The following is an 18,679-nucleotide window of genomic DNA, read 5'->3' as shown; positions in this document are numbered from 1 at the left end:
ATAGAGTCCAGCAGTTAGCGTGATCATAAGCTACAAACACACAGATATCCTGTTACTTCCACAAAAGGATAAATTGACGAGCAGTTATATATGATTGCAAACAAACAGTAAAGTTTAATACATGTAAAAAAAATACTATAGCCAGGTAGTTTATATAATAATGTCTTATCAGATTTGTCTAAAAATTGCCAAAGACAACATCGTTATCAGTAGCTAACTTAAAATACTTAGAACAGGAGGTAATTTACCACAAAGAGCCTGCGAGCAATGATATCTTCTTTCATATTTTTTAAATAAATTGAAAACAATGGGAGGGGGATTTTTTGTACTATATATAACACCTGCGGGAAGCTTTAACCCTGTAGTGCTAGTACCCAATATACCTGGCCATACTTGAGCGAAAAACAATGCAAAACTAACCCTCTCCCCTCATTTTCAGTTTGTTTTAAAATGAAGGTGCGGGGTCTCGGTGCTCAACAGCGACTTTGTTGGTGGTACCGATTAACGGACAAAACGCCAAATAGAGAAGCTACTCTGCAATAAAATAAAGTTGTCACTCACCTGAATGAACAATTTCCTAATGGGGTTTTTGAGCGAGAATAAGAAGACAGATCGTTTAGCCCGGTCGGGGGGTGGTTTCACAGGCCGTCTACACAAATATTTTATACATTTATAAAAGAATTGAAATATCCCTTACAAACTTGTATGAATAATTATAGAAAGTCTAGATAGATCCCCAATAATTACATTAGACAAAGATAAGAAAAATCCGACTATATAAAGGTTGGAAATTGTACACATTTTCTCAATGTAAGAGCAGTTACTTTAGGATAATTTATTTCGGATAATGATTTGCTTCGAAAAATGAATAATAATTTATATAGGGAAATTATATTAACCGAAAACTTCATATGCTAAAAATTTCTTTTTCCATTGGAGAGATTAATGTGTCTTATGAACCATCTAATGTAATAATAAATTATTGCATGATTTTTGTAGTCAATGCAAGCCATTTAAAGTATTGGCGTAGAATAGACCTAAACTTAAATTAGGCAGTACAAAAAGGTATTGTTAGCATCAGGGGCGTCCAAGCTTTTTAATTTTTTTTTTTGGGTGGGGGGGTAAATTGTTTTTTTGAAAGGGTATTTTCTCCCCCCCAAAAAAAATTGTTTGGGGGGGGTAAATACCCCCTCCTAAATGGTTGGGGGTGCCTACAGCACTCCCGTGGTAGAGGTTATATGGGGGGGGGGTAAAATAAAAAAAAAATCGTTTAGGGGGGTAATCACCCCTTTACCCTCCCTCCCCCCCTCCTTGGACGTCCTTGGTTAGTATAAAGCTGTTTGTCTAAGGGCTAAAATAATAGCATTACCTTTTGTAACCATGTAACCCTATTAGATGCCCTTAATAAATAAACCAAAATATGTTTTTAATTTCAAAATTAAAATGACCTAATATTCTAATTTACTAAACAGAAAGTTTTTATTTGCTTTATTATTTTGACAAGATTAACAAGCTAGAAAGTTTTTGTTTAAATATTAACAAGGATGATTTTATTAAAGACATTTGTTTATAGCAATAAGAACATGAATTATTGTTTTATAATATCATAATATGAATGTTACTAAAAATTATCAAAATGTGGAAAAAAGGTATATTAAGGAATAAGACAATTGATATACATCCTCAATGATGATAAACAAAATTAACTTTTAAGTAGATTAAATCATTGGTTTAAAAGTTTGAAAATTACTTGTTTGTAACCCACCAATCAAATTTTAAGAAAAGGATCTAAAGTGTTTCAGCCAACGTAGTTATAAAAATTTGGGTACTGGTGTTATTTAAAGTTCAATTTATATCCCTCCCTAAAAGAAGCTGAAGGCTCTTGGATATCTTGTGTAACTTTGATTAAAGAATGATAATTCTATAAACACAACCATAGATTATAGAGTAGCTTTAATCTGTGTCTTTTAGGAGACAATGAAAAGAAATATTTAGGGAAGAACTTTTTATCTATGGGGAGTAAACGATCTGACGGATAGGGGTCGGCATTCATAAAACAAAAATTTTAGGTGGATGGCAATTGCACTGAAATTTATTAAAAATTAGATAACGAGTTACACTATTGGTTCTTATATAGGTGTATCTCTGAACCGAATCTTGCCAATTGGTGCATGCTCAATAGGTGAAACCTCCTAGAAAATCTCACTTTTTAATTTTAAGTCCTTTGTCTGTAACTTAATCTAACTTTAGATGGTCGTATTTCCCTTCTACTGAGAAATTAAATTATCATTTATTTACCTGTCACTGTATATCAAATTAACAGGTTTTTTTTATAAAGGAAACGTTACATAAAAATTTACATTAGGATTTTAGTAGTATTAGTACCCACGTTACTTCAAAGTATTTATTGATCAGAATAAATGTCCTCAATCTTATAAACGATGGAAGTTTTGGCAGAAAGTTTTTGACTTGAATAGTTTGACAGACTTTTGACTGGTTTTTGACAGTTACCTGATATACTATACCTAATAAAGGACGATTAAAAAATATTTTTAAATTTTTTTATCAGGAAAAAACTGCTTGCAACAGATGCTTAATATTCGAGAGAAATCACCACAAAAAAATGTTTAGCAGTGCACAGGAAACATATTGATTTGAATTATATTGGTCAAGGGTACTAGAAAGCAGGGAAGGAGGGGACATTGGGCTGTTTATTACTCAAGTCCCCAAAGTTTTATAATGACGTTTTCTTATTCAGTGGCTTAACATCTTTGGGGACTTTTGTTGAATTTTGATTGGTTGGTTCATGAAGATGATTATTAAAACATTTCAACCACTTAATCCTTAGAAGGGGTAATTTTGTGTATCATCATTATATATGTTGATTAATTATTAATTATTATTGTTGTTTTATCCTATTTGATCCCTGAATAGAAATGTATTCTAACGTGTTCCTTTTATAAAAATTCAATGTATCTGAAAGTATTTTTGTCGGATCATAGGATCAATTAAGTGGTAATCAAACAAAAACTAACCTAACTATCTTTAATAGCAGCGGAGTAAATTACATTTTACCCGTGGCTTTACCTTCTGATTTACAAAAGAACGTAAGGATGATTAGACTACTAGATTCTGATTTATATTATGTTTATTTAAAAGTCGCAATCAAATAATTTTTATAAATCACCTTATAAAAATCAGAATTGATTAAACCTACCACTTCGTATAAAACATGATAAAAGTCAAAACAAGAAAGACGAATTTTAGAATAGCGGTATTTCATTTGCAGCTAAAAAAAATGTTGGTACACTTATTGAATTTGGTTGATTGTTTTTTTTAATTGATCAATGTTTGACGTATTTGAAGAGATATTTCAAAATAGTCCAAAATTATTAAATATTGATTATTTTAATGTACTATGTTTAAGATGTGTATAAGAAATTCTATCATTTTTCTATTTTTAACATCTAGTACTTTTCTTTATATATCTCAAATTAAAATCTCATAAAAAGAATATTTTCATGTTTTACACTTTAGTCTATTATGTTGCCTGTATAGGTTAACAAAACTAAAGCTTTTTATAGTGCTTATAAAAAATGACGTCATACTGGCCTATAATTTGCCAATTAAAATGTATACTGGCCTACCATTGGTAAATTAGTCTGTGTATTGTAATGGTCATTTGTATTGTATGTCGTCCTTTTTTAAAGGCACTATAAAGAGCTTCAAGAAGACTAGAGTGTTCATATTCTCTTTTTAAAAAGCTAAATTTTCATCAAGACACCAATCGCTGTATCTCTGATTTTTTATATGTGTATAAAATTCCTTGCTGCTTTTTTGGGCTGGTCTTTTTGCGGCTCCTGCGAGTTGTACCGTTCGCCGCCGCCCTCGCCGTTTCCGTTCATCTCGTAGTTAACTCCGTTCGGCGTAGTTTCTCCGCCGCCCCCCTGATCACGCCAATCAGGGGGGCGCCCCCCGTCCCAACTGACGGGGGCCCCCCTGGATTCCAGGGCGGGCACCCGAGCACTACCTGAAATAAGAAAAAACAAGATTAGTAAATAAGAACCTTTTTTGTATAAAAATGTTCTCTTTTTCACGCTTGTTTTCCTACAAAATTGCATAGATATAATCCTATATTATATAGTAGAAAGGTTTTCCAGAGTCAAAATTATTATACCATTGCGAGCTTAAAACTTAAATCTATCTATTTCATCTGTAAACTTTTCTAGAACAAATGTTATCCATTTTAAGCTCAAAGAACGTATATATTGCACAGATTTTAACAGATTTTGAATTGTATTTTTTGTTTCTCTCTATTTTTTTATCTTTTTATTCTCTGTAACTTTGTTTATCAGCATTGTTATAAGTTTTAGTAATAATTTTTGTAATATTATTTCTCGTATTCATTCGATTCCGGTGGATAGGAACCGGTTCTCATCCATACGAAAAAAACTATGTCTAGTTTAGCCCGTGTCTTTGGCACCTCGGGGCTAAAAAAACTGGTTTTAATCTTATAATTGTACATTCTATATCCGCGGAAGGTGTTTATAATACAATGCGAGAAATAACTATTCCCCTTTTTTATATTTTCACTTATTGATTGGATTCAGAAATTCTAACAATTTGATATACACTCAACACAATTTCTTCAACTAAACGCTTTGCTGAAGTCAAACTGACATAAATATTATAATATGAAGTATAATAGTAATTTAATTCATAAGTAGTAGCAATATATATTCTAAAATCAATTTACAAACATTCCATAGGCCCCTATTTAAGAAAAACTTTGCTTTTGAAAAAAGTTTCAAAGTTTGTTCTAATATACATAAGTTGGTTAGCTAAATATGTGATAGTAAAAGCCATAAGGAAAATACAGCCGGAGATTTATACATGCACATAACACCACTGTGCGCCTATGGCTTCAGTAAACCCTTAAAAGTCGGGCCCCTTTCATTATTTCAGCTCCTATTAGAGCTAAAATGCCAAAAAATGTTTGATAAAGAATTTCCGTCTAAAAGTCAGTCAAAGTCATATTTTCCTTCCTTCATCCTTTTATTTAACAACCTTTGTCTCAAACTTATTGCCATAGTCCTTAAAAGAAGGTGCAGAGTGAAATGCGTTAATGCGTTATGATCAAAAGATTCAACAAATTGGATTGTAAAGTAAAACAGGTTACACAAGCCAGGCAACCAGAAAAAAGAAAAAGAGAGAGAGGATAAGGGCAGATAAGTGATAAATGCAGGGATCACAAGGGATAAGACAATGGATGATAAATCAATATATATTTCCAATTAGAATAGAAATATCACTTCTCTAGATTGAAATCAAAATAAAAAAAATAATAACGTGGTTATACATTTTTTTAGTATTATTTTCATTTACAGTCCAATGTCCCCTACCTACCTGGATGAAACGAGAGGACTCTGAAATCATTTAAGGCTTTCGATGTATGAGAGTAAAATAGTGCTAAACGATGGGAAAGGAAAGTCTACGAATATCTATAAATACTCTTTTATAATCTCAAATAATAAAGTAAAATTAACTAAAAAACGAAACAAAACTATGGATTTTCTGGTAATTATTGTATTTTTTTGGCCGTTTTGAGTTTCAGTTTCATATTGAATTATAAACTTTGAATAAGTTTTAAGTTTTAAAAAATCAACTGTTGCTAGACCGCTGAAACAAATATGCAGTACACAAAAGTTGAATATTTTACCTTATTTGATTAAACAGCTACCCGTGGGAAATTAAAGGAAAAAATCTTTAGAATCTTGCTGCTGCAGTGTTTTACTTTTATGCATATTTTTTTGGTTGACATACATGCACTTTAATAAAATATAAAAAAAACTTAGATTATACAAACAACAAAATTAATTCGGAAAAAAATCATGAAACCTATTCGTTGGGGGTCAACACGTAGTAGGATTGACGACCTTTACATCTGCCCCCCAAATATTATGTTAGATTTATTTCTGATGTTAAATGTAATCACATTCAGATAAGTAAAAACTTTTGTTTAATAAAATAACCATTATGTCTTTTTAATAATAACAAGATAACGACTACTACATTTAAATTAGGAATATAACTTGTTTTGGAAATGTATCTTTTAAAACATTTCAGGTTAGATGATTAGTATTTAGCTGGGTTTATCCTCCATAAATGCCATAACTATAAAACAAATTGGAAAGGGACGTTGGAGTAACCCTCGGAGGTAAGCACCGATATTTTTACACGCTAATAAGCTCTAAACTTGCAGGGTATTTTTTAAAGATTTTAATCTAAACTTAGTAAACCTAATAATCAATGTTTATTTTTTGGTCAATTTACAGTGCAAGTAGAATTTTTAAACTTGCGTAAATTTAATGTTTTAGGAAATTCAAAATGGTATTACTATACATTTCAAATAAATTGAAAAAATACATACATACTGATACATATATATGCTTATACATATACACACCTATCTATATATGTCAGTGAACTGAATAATATTGAAAAATTACAGCAAGCGTCAATGTTGAAAAAGTTAGATAGATTATGGATCAGATGTACAGCCATTTCTTCTTATTAAATTTCTTTATACAAATGACATGTCCGTAATTGTAAATGACCCTTTATCACCTAAAACATACCACTTATGAAAATGTCCTGATATGTAATGGAAAATAAAATTCTTTTTGAAAAGTTTTAAAAGATCTAAATATTGGAGGCATAAACATTCCCAAGACCTATATCTTCCCTGTAAAGCACAAATTCAAAAGTTCAGATATTTGCTTTAAGCAGTAAAAACTAACTTTTTATTTTAATAACTAGATCTTTTGTAATATAATCAATTCTTTGATAATTTAAAAATCGTTTTAATGTTATAAACATTTTAGTTTTTTACATTTTCATGTTAGAAATTTAGATTTTGATATTGAAATCACCGCAAAAAAATACTTATCCATCCCTCTTTACATCTCATACTAGCTCCTACGGACATATAGGGCTCTAGAGGCAATAAATCGACCTTCCACTTTAGTTTTAGTTTTAAATAGAAAAAATGGGACCTGAGCATAGTGTGGGAAGTAAAATTACATCTGCATTCATTTATCTCCAAATAAAAAGGAAGAAAAATCATCAAGAAATATACTTTCAGGTTGGAATAGACCATAAACATTCCCCCCTCAACTTAAATCTAAAGTGATAAGACAATGGCCATTAAAATTGCTGTAAATCTCCAATTATATTATACAAAATTTCTTCATCTGTAGATTACAATTAGATGTAGATTACTTAAAACCAATCAATCAAAAAAGTCCCCAAAAGTTGCTGGACAAACCAATAAGAAAATAGTATTACAAAACTTTGGAGACTCATGTAATATACAAACCAATGTCCCCTCCCTGAAAAATAGTTCATAGAAAAGATGGTACAAAACCTTTAAACCCATATGGAAACCAACTATAGTCTAAACCAATAATAGTCTAAACTTTAAAATGCATTATTTTGTTATTAAGGTCCGTAATTCATAATTAACAAAAATTCCAACCGATCAACTAAATTAACGTATATAATTGATAATTTATTAAAGAAGGAGAGGGGGGTGGTCGGTGGTAAATGAAAAAAAAACTTGGATTTTTGAAAATCATCTATTTTAGAAGAGGCTTATTGGCCAACAAATGCACCTTGCCCTATTAGTGGCATGGAGGAGGAAAAGTTTTCTTTAAAGAAATTATTAGACAGAGATGACAATACACAAAAAATAATACAAGAATTAGGGACGTCCAAGCTTTTATTAAATTAAGTTGTTTTAAAGGTTTGAGGGAGGTATTTTTAAAAATGAGTGGCTTTAAAGTTTGAGGGGGTTAAACACCCCTTTACACCTACCCTTGGACATCTATGACAGGAAGTTTATTATGGTAATACTAAAATCTTGAGATATGATTTTAGATATGCTTCACTTTTAATGTTATTCTTTATTGTCCCAGGAGTAAACTTTTCAAGAATCAAGCGTAAATAAACAATTTTGTTTTATATAAAAGTGAGAAATAAAAAAAAAGATAAAACTTAACATGTTTTAAATGTTTATGCGTACTTGTTGATATTGACTATAGAGTTGCTACGCTCTCCAGATTATGCCAAACTGGTACAGCAATTTTGTAAAGTTTGAAATCAATCAATTAACTATAAATGGCCCTTCTCTAGGTTGATTTTCCAGTAAACATATCCATGTCAGATGTGAGTCAGTAGGTAATAGAGGCCTTTAAGGTCGACTATCCGACATAAGTGTACTGTAATGATGTTTATTGGTAAATTTACTTTGGTGGATTTAACATTTGACTTCTAGTAATGCGATATATGACTTGTTCGATGTATAAACCTTTCCAGTATGGCTTCGAAACCAATTAATTTCCATTGGATAAGAACTGGTACTCAGCAATACTATAAAATCATATATATAGCATCGTATTATAGAAATTGTTCACGAATATTAAAATAAAAAGCATACAATAAATACAAGTTTTGTTAGCCAAGGCCTTTGGTCCTTCGGTCCTAACAAAAATAGTTTTAATCTTGCATTTTTTTCATATCGGTGGAAAGATGTCTATAATACGATACGATATATAACTATTCTTAGATTTTGATAGAATTGAGATATTCTATTTTATATCAGTCTTAATGCTTTTAGGCTATTTTACTTTCCTCTCTCTAGATTCTATACTCTGTGAAAATTTTCTATGGAAATGCAAAAAAAATTAACAAGGTTAATATACATTATACATACAATATAAGTTCAGAAAATGTATGACAAATTGAACATTTATTGACAACCAAGTAGAAAGAGAGAGAGAGAGAGAGAGAGAGAGAGAGAGAGAGAGAGAGAGAGAGAGAGAGAGAGAGAGAGAAGAGACATAAAGCGAGATAGATAATATAGATAAATAGATAGATCCATGCATTCAAGTACACAAGTATGAACAAGAAGTTTGTGCTGTAATGTATCTTAGCTTTTCTATAGACAATTCATCCGTCTGTCTGCCTGCTAGAAACTTACATAGTGATGAAAAGGCAAACCGTATATATAGTTTAAGTAGACTAAAAGTATTATTTGAAAAGTTTGGAACTAACCAATCAGAATTCAATTAAAGTAGCCAAAGTTTTTTTAGTGAACTTATGATGTGGTTATAAGGTACAGTCTAATATCCATTTATCCTGTCAAAACTAGAAAATCCAAGACAATTTTGAAATGGTAACATAAAACTAGCTTGATCCATATTTTTTTTCTTAGATGAGCTATGCATCTTTTAGTTGTTGTCATTGTGCGCATCTACTCTATAACTAGGACTTGCTTCTTTTTACTTAAAAGTAGAATATAGTAAGTAACTCAGCTGATATTTAAGATATTACTTTTATTTATGTATCAAGACCAATTTTACCAATTTAGGCGGTTTCCCGTCGAGTAGAGAATTCCTCCCCCCCCCCCTTATTTTCAAATAATTCGAAAATCGTAGATTTTCCTGCAAGTTAAACTTTAGGTCAGATCAAATTGGGTGCTTGGTAGCTCCGCAGGGGTAGGACATAAATAAACAAAAACTACCCCCACTCTAATTTTTAATATATTTCATAAATAAGTGGTAAAGGGATTCTTTGATTGCCTATAACATTCAGTGAAAGCAACGGAAAAAATCTCAAAATTATGTACAAACAGACAAATTGTTATATTTCGCCACATATGTAAATCTTTATCCTTGTTTATTAAAGTTTGACATGGGAGCAGACATAAAGTTTTCCTTTTTCAATACATCAAATTGATTAAATAAATGGATTTGTGATTTTTTTTTCAAAAGCAAATATTTTCTACAATTTAAAGTCTTTCCGACTTTTACGAAAGGTTAAACATGTTATAATCCATGGAGTTTAGCAGGGAGGGGCGCGTAGCACACATGAAAAATTTGTAATCATTATACAATTTTTGACATCCATCCAAGGGGGGTGTAAGAATTTTTATCGCTGGTAGATAAAGATTTTTGGCTAATGCATAATTATGTCTTCGTAATGCTCCATTTGCTCCTCCCTGTATCCCTGAAGATCTATATAATTTTGCAACGCGGAATAAAAGTAAAAGCTGTGCATAATCAGGGGCAATCGGGATTGCCAATGCAAAACTATATATATTATGTATCTACTATGATACCTATAAACAGGTAAACCTCAAAAGGGCAAAATTTTGATGCTGTTAATTATTAAGATTGCTAAAGTATGCCCTCAAACAGACATTCACAATTGATTATTTATAATACATTATAGAAAATTAGTGGAAATTTTTTCGTCAAATAACCCAACCTATCCTAGTTCTTGGTAATATTTACAGAGCATGGAACAAGTGTGACGCCTATAATCCTACTTAAATGAATCAGAAGCGAGGGCTACTCTATAATTATAGAGTGTTCTGTCCCTTAATTATATTTATAAAGCATGGCACCCTACTTAAATGAATGAGAAGCGAGCTCTACTATAGCTAGGATTTTCATCCACAGTTCGATAGAAAAATTATGAAATAGGGTGAGCGGGGATGAATATTTTTTTCTGGGCATAAATTTTAAATTACTCCCTCCCCGGACAAATAATCTTAATTCTGCTGAAAGTTGCGGAACCATCCATCCAGCCTTTGATAAAACATACATATTATAGACAGAATTCTTGTTCTTTCAGTTTAAAATATAAATAATAGTTAGCAATAAGGTAAGGAAAGCTTCTCAAAAACTATATATTATTTCCTATTCAATATGATATCATTTCCGCTAATTATGGCACATAATTGAATCATGAAAACTGAAAATTTTACAACATTCTGAATTGTCCCATTTCGTTCATTAACCTTTTTTATAAATCAAACGTCCCTTTTAATCTACTTAATTACTTTTTAGCGAATATGAAAGAAATTGCTAATATGACAATAAACGGAAGTGATTGCACCCATATTCAGAGCTATGTATACTGTAATGGAATGTTAATATTTTTTAATTAAGACAAAAATTTTAGCAGATTTCCTTTATTGTTTATAAAGATGTGTGACAGCCAACTTTAAGTCTTAAACTGTATTGTAATTATATCTAAAAGGCTACGATTTCTTATTTTACACATTTTGGCTTGCTTTCTTTTTTCTTGTTATGTCAATTGTTATTCATTTTAAGCTAACATTTTTTTTACATTTATCAGAGTTTTTAGAAGTACATTAATAAGTCTAAATCCGAGATTAAAGTTTAAAGGCTCAGAGGAAGGGTAAAAATTTCCACATTAAATCAATATAGAAGACCTTCTTATTACAATTATAATAAATGTTTAATTACTAACGCCATCTGTCGATGCAAAATGAAACTATAATGCACGTAGATAATTTATTTCCTTCCTTAATATGCAAAGTAAAATGCAAGTTATGAACAATAGTTGACATTATATGTTTGTACTTTTTCTTAAAAATTTTGTACTAATTTTTAATCAAAACGATGTCTTAAAAAATAATGGTTTCGTTTCCTAATAGGAAGTCCCTTCTCCTTTATTGAATCATTCTTAAATCTATAGAGATATAAAGAATTCTCGTATCAAATTTACTCTATGCATAATCAAACCCAGGATAATTCTAGCAAGAATATAGCTCAAAACAACTGCAGGACCAGTAACTGTATTCTCTGTATTCCTAAGCTACAGACGGACAGACAGACATTGTTTTACTTTGCAGTATAGATAAAATGCACAGTAATGTAGCAAAACTATTGGTCATAATGTAAAAGCAGAGCCACTGCTAATAAACTTTTTATGGGCAAGGTTCTTAGGATACGGGAATGGGCAAACAAACAAAAAACTAACCAATTTTCATTAAATTTGCACCAAGATAATTACAAGCTTAAATTGAAAAATAACAAATTGTTTAAATAGATTTTGTTAAACTTTTTTTTCCAAGTACTTTCATTGTATATCTTAATATTCTTAAGTAGGAGGCTAACCATAATACATACTTATTGCTTATCTTAAAATATTCCATTCCTTGTTCTCTGTTTAGTGTCCACTTAGAATAGGGACTTATATGCGAATTAGAAAATTTATGAAATTTAGCAAAGACTGCTGCCATGTTCGAGAAGCGTTATTAAACAGAGTCAGAGTAAAGGGTATGTTCCGGTCGCAAAACAGGCGCATCTGATTATCACACAATTTAAGGTATTCCATCCAAGCACAGGTAATGGACATATTATCACTTGGATCATATATCAGATTTTGATGTTCTCTTATAAACTGAAACTCGCAGGGTGCTAAAAAAACGTTAACCATTATCTACCCACTTTTTACCCGAAGTCCACCCCTCCTACTGGATGAAAAATGACCAATGAGTTCCAATTTAGTAACCTTAATTGACAATTACTATCCATATTACATTATCCACGTATATTCTAGATCCATTACAAAGGTCATACAATTAAAGGATTGGTTATCTGTAACCTTGAAAGTCTGAATAAGTTGTTAACAACTGTCCTTAGAGTTAATAAATAGAGGTATATGCTAATCCCTGAAGCTACTAATAATATAAGCTTTCTGTAGGTATGTCTAGCAATTTTCTGGTATAACTATGGATTAACAATAATTGTTTTGAAAGCCTAACTTAATATTTCCATTTTTAGTGTATTATAGATAAACTTTTTAAAAATTTTCGCAAATTTTCTGAAAAAGGTCCCAACAAAAATTTAATTATTACCTTTCCCAGAATGCTGAGACATGTGACATGTGCAAACGGCTATCAAAACCCTGGCATTTTTTAACCTCCCTGTGCGATATTTTAACATTTGTACCTAATCCTGGAGTGTGGAGCAAGTTTTTACATGTTTTGCAACAATTCCATCATCTTTTATCAACCCCTTTCGCGCATATGCAAACAGCGTTCTTTCTCATTTATTTGGACCTCTTAGAAAATGTTCTGAATCCAGTGATCTTAAGGGATGAGACAATGGCCGATAAATTGATTTACATTCCCATTAAATTAACAAAGTTAACCCTTTCTAGATTACAATTATTGGTTTAAAATTTGAACCAACCAATCAAGATTTTATTATGTAACCAAATATTTAAAGCCAACACATGTGATAACGTTTCCATAATTGTTTGAGTACAGATATAATTTACAGTCCTAAGCTTTAATATTGTGTTGAGTGTGGGATTTGTTTTTACTCAGTGACAGTGTCCAAACTTTCCACTCATAGTTTAGATGTGCAGTGCATGAGGGATAATTTTGTGAAACATAATTGGAGTTAACATTAATTCATTCCTTAAGATTAAAAATTTAAAAATCTATATCAGAATAACAACAATCTAATAAGAGAAAATCAACAAATTTCACAGTTTAACTTTTGACAGCGTTAAAAAGATGTAATTTAACAAGTTTAAAAATAATAGAGTGTTCTTAAGTTTTTTCAGCTTATACCTAATTTTTAAAGAAATATTTCTTTAAGAATTCAATTCTTTTGTTTTATCCTGGTTTTTTCATAGTTTTCATTGGCAGTAACAAACTAGCTTACTGGCAGTAAATGTAGAAAAGCTTCGCTTCAATAAAAAATAATTTCAAAATATTTTTTTATTTCACTAACAACCTCAACCCCATCCCCCCACCCCCCTCCATTTGCATAAAGTTTCGGGGGCGGTGGGAATTCCAGGTCCAATAGCCCTGGATGAGAATACTGATAGTATGCACATATCGTACATATGGGTCTTTAAAACTTTTACTTCATGCATCCAAGATAACACAACTCATAAATGAAATCAAATTTGATATATCTCCACATATTTGTATTTTGCGGATTTTTTTTCTCATTTTTTTTATGTCATTCAACCCTTTTCGTTTCTATCCTTGCGGTAACAGGAGCAGTATAAAATATAGCCCATGCCGTTCTGATGTTCTTTAGTAATCACAAATGAAATAAGTATTTAAGGAAATAAAATGTATAGTTATATGTAGCTATGTATGATTTATATTTATAACCTCACTTTCGCCTTGAATCTAAACCTGTTTGGATGCTTTAAATGTTTTGCCATATTTGGGTCAGGTTTAGACTTCCATGTGATTTTTATAAATTGTAAAAGGTAGATTTCCCAAGGGCTTACAGGCAGCTGACGCGCGGCTTCCGAGCCCTGCAAGTTTTATTTTAATAATAACATATATTCATTTTATAAATATCCTCTTTCAATTATTAAACATTATCAGTATTTTAATTAATTTATAATTATTTTTCTACTTTCTCTTACTTTTACATTTCCACCTTTTTTTTGTTATTTTCCATATCTCTTTGTGTATAAAGCTTAATCCGCTTAACTGCAGCAATAATGGGATCATCAAACATAAAACTCTCAATTACTTTCCTTCTTACTATCAATCTTTCTATCTATCTATCTTTTCTATCTATCTATCTTTCTTTCTATATCAATCATCAAACATAAAACTCTCAAATACTTTCCTTCTTACTAGATATCTATCTATCTTTCTATGTATATATCATCAAACATGAAACTCTCAAATACTTTCCTTCTTACTAGATATCTATCTATCATTCTATATCAATCATCAAACATAAAATTCTCAAATACTTTCCTTCATAATAGATATCTATCTATCATTCTATATATATCATCGAGCATAAATCTTTCAAACTTTCCTTCTTACTAGATATCTTTCTATCTATCTACCTTTCTATATATATCATCAAACATGAAACTCTCAATACTTTCCCTCTTACTAAATATCTTTCTTTTTTATCTATCATCAAACATGAAACTCTCAATAACTTTCCTTCTTACTATCTATATTTCTATTTATTAATCTTTCTATCTGCCTATCTCTTCTTTTTATCATTAACATGAAACTCTCAAATACTTTCCTTCTTACTGTCTATCTTTCAATATGTCTATTGTTTCTATCTATCACCAAACATAAAAATCTTTCTTACTATTCTATTCTACCTTTTTTTCTTTCACTTTTTTAAAACATTAAACTCTCGATTACTTTCTCTAGGAATATATTAAATAAAGATAAATAAATATTCATATCTTTCTTTTTAGTTCGTTTTAGATAATATAGCTTAAAAATAAGTTAAACAAAGATAAAATATCGAAAATTTCACTAATTTTAGATGGCTTTAATTTCCTTTAATATAGCCCTGTATGCATGAAATTTTATTAAAATTAACAAAATTTCTATAACTTAATAATTGTTTTTTTTGTGTGCTGAATATTATCCCCTTTTCTCTGACTTTTCAATGGAATCTTTTTATAAATGTGCAGTTTAGTTTATGAACAGATTCTAGCCAAACTTTACATTATTTAAAGAATTGGTTATCTTTGCAAGGACACTCATGGCCATAAGTGGCCCAGTAATAACAAGCGCCATGACTTACATATGTATTCAATGTATGGCCTATTTTAAAGCTTGTTTTGACTTACCTATAACACACAAAAAAAATTAAATGAAGTAAAGCTAATTGTTTTTATATTTCATTTCATTTAAATTCAATTTTAAAGTCAAGTCCTCCAAAAAATTCTAATTAATTTGTTTCCTTACTCTTCACATACCAAATAGTTGCTTTTTGGGACAATACCAGTTCATTTATTCCTGATAGTTAACAGCTTGAAAGTAAATACATGGTGTGCTATGACTTCCGTTCTGTAACATAGATTTACAAATCATTAGAACCACAATGATGATAACCAAAATTATCCTTTCTGTAGATTTAAATAATTGATTGAAACGATTAAATACTGTTAAATTGAAACCAACATATTAAAATTCAATAAAAATAACCAAAGTTTTTAAAACAACATATAAAATAACGTGGATATAAAACTTATGGTTATTAATGTAATTTACAGTCCAATGTTCCCTCCCACCATGCTACCATAGAACGCAATGTCCCTTTCCCTTTGCTTCAACCGCATAATTAAAACTCCTTATCTTATTTCTGAATTATTTTTTACGGTATTTAAACGTTTTTGTGGAAACTAAGGCACACCACATATATGTATTGCTACTGTCAATTGTAAAATTTAAATTATTGGGATGCATAGTATGTATATTTCACTTATATTCCAATTCAAAAAGGACATTTTTTAATTTAACCTCTTTTTAAAAAGACATAAAATTCCCCTCCTTTAAAAAAATAAAGGTAAGAGTAATAATAATAAGCAGTTTTATTTCTGAATGGAGCAAAGTAAAATCTTTATTATAGTAACAATACATCCCTCCTCCCCAATTCCTTTATTATTTTGACATATATTTATATGGGCATAAAAATCAAAAAAAGTAATGTTGAGCTTAAATCATAATGTGTGGTTAATTGTAAAGGTTAGATTAGGGACTGAAAGGAAGTGTTTTAATACCAATAAAAAAAGCACAATAAGTTAGAAGAGGGATTTTTAGGTCCATTGGGTAATAAAAGGGATTCTGCTTTTCTAACCTTTAATGTTTGCTAACATTTATGGGCTTTGAAAGAAACATTTAGATATATAGATTAAGGCAAAAAAGAAAAACAAAACGTAAATGAAACAGGGAAAATTTTCAGGGAGGGAGAAGATATTGGGCTGTTTATTATACTAGTCCCCAAAGCTTTATAATAACGTTTTCTTAATTGTTGCCTTAACAACCTTTGGGACTTGTAATCTAAAGAAGAGGTAATTTTGTGTATCATCATTGGGAATGTACACCAACTTGGTCATTATCTTATCCTTACAGATCCCTGGAAGATGCTGCTTCTAGAAATATGGACAAGCATTCATAAAAAAAAACAAGGAGGGTAATTAATATGAAACTTGAAGAAAGTTGCTTTTTTAAAGAGGGCTAAGAAGCCCTAAATCTATAAAATTCCAGCTGCTTAAAGCTTTATGTATCATGTATTGGTCATAATGAAAATTATAATAGTATCCAGCGTCAAATTTTGTACTTTAGATAGTTTCTCAAGTTTTCTAAGTATGTTTTTTTTTAAATTTGATTCGACTTTTAAAGCAGCATTTAAATGGTTCCTTTATAAACTTGCATACATTTTACGTATTAGATTTTAAAAATCACTTTTTAAAGACTGTCATTAATGCCTATTTGAAGATGTATTTATTTAAATATTTAGTACAAAAAGAAGAAAAAAACTGTAATTAATATTCTTTTTATTTTTCTGTATTCTTTCTCTTTCCTTGGGTGTTCCTAACTACTTCTAAACAATCTCAATATCTAGTAATAAATTGTTCTCTGGCTAGCTTATAATCATATATAAAGTATACATTTATTACATCTATATTATATACACAGTGGTTAGATTATATTTTCTATAATTGTACCACTTTTAAAATTACTTTTATACTAACAAGCAATAGAGGTAAAAATATTTATATTTTTATTTTAAGATGCATTGAAGTTAAAAGATATTTTCTGATAAAGAAGAATCACATGTTAAAGTTAGAAAACAATTAGGGACAATTGTAATATGTAATATGTACAAGTCGTACAAATATTGTTAGTTAGATTTCCAAGACAATATTTATATATTATGTACACATTCAGTTTCGCACAAGAAAAATAAAAGAGAAAAAAACAAGAACATTTGAATCCATTTCACATGAATTATTTAAGGCTATTTTTTGCTGGGTAGCCAGATTACAAAGTAATTTTATTATGACTAAATCAGAAAGTAGTCTTCGGGTTGTTAGAAATAAATGGATTAACAAATTTTATTTTGTTGGTAAAGGTAAGAAGTATAATCAATATTTTTTACTTTCTACTCTATGGCTCTAGAAGATTCAAAATGAAAATGTATATATTTCTTAAATATTGTATTTAAAATATATGTTAATGTTAAAAGCATAATATGATGTCAGTATAAATTCTGGCTGAGCAGCAGCAATTGCAATATGCCGAATTTTAATAGCAATCAACCACTTACTTTTAGAAATATCCAGTTGCACAAATGAAACATCCAAACTCTACAAAGTAAAAAGTTGAATCTTTTCGGCTAAAAAATATTTTTATCAAAGTGCTTCTTGGTAATTCCTTTTTTTACATTTCCATTTTACAACAAAGCTAAACTGTTCAATGTATCTGCTGAGCCAGTAGTAATTGGCGGCTGCCGAGCCCAGGTTTAAATGGTTAAGTGTTTATGTCAAGTTAAAGTTAATTGGATATAATTAAACTTCAAGTAAGACATACCACACAATGATTAAGAGAATATACATGCAACTAAAGGGATAAGACAATGGGCGATAATTAATGTACATCTTCCATGATGATAAACAATATTACCCTTTCAATAAATTTAAATTAGTTGTTGTAACGTTTGGAAAACCAATTTAGGGAACCAACCAATCAAAAGTCCCAAAAGTTGTTAAGCCAACGAATAAGAAAACCTTTAAAAAAAACTTTGGGGACTATTGTAATAAACAGCCAAATGTCCCCTCCCTCTCTGAGAATATTGACATTATATATTCATTGACAGCTTTCGATTGCAAAGGTAGTTTTTTTTCAACAAAATTCGCTTTTTTGCCTCTAGAGGCATCACATTTTATTTTAGGTCTAAATAAAAGAAAGAAAAAGAACCAATACCTTTTCTTAAAAGGTAATTATACAAAAAATACAGACAGTTAGACAACTAACTTCTTTTTTATTATATAAAATTTA

At 30.1% G+C, this 18,679-nt stretch overlaps 1 protein-coding gene across 2 annotated transcripts in view; it reads right to left on the bottom strand.

Moving 5' to 3' along the window:
- Positions 1-18,679, bottom strand: part of LOC145326065 (muscle calcium channel subunit alpha-1-like) — a 214,471-nt gene that overhangs the window by 98,223 nt on the left and 97,569 nt on the right. For both annotated transcript variants that reach the window (XM_080169161.1, XM_080169162.1), the window contains 2 exons: positions 3,828-4,030; positions 562-651 (listed from right to left, as the gene is read on the bottom strand). In XM_080169161.1, the coding sequence (XP_080025287.1) occupies positions 562-651; positions 3,828-4,030 (293 nt within the window). The remainder of the gene's footprint in view (positions 1-561; positions 652-3,827; positions 4,031-18,679) is intronic.

Source organism: Acartia tonsa, chromosome 8, assembly GCF_053477335.1.
Source record: "Acartia tonsa isolate MP-2025a chromosome 8, ASM5347733v1, whole genome shotgun sequence".
NCBI lineage: Eukaryota > Metazoa > Arthropoda > Copepoda > Calanoida > Acartiidae > Acartia > Acartia tonsa.
This window is presented reverse-complemented; position numbering and strand designations above follow the sequence as displayed.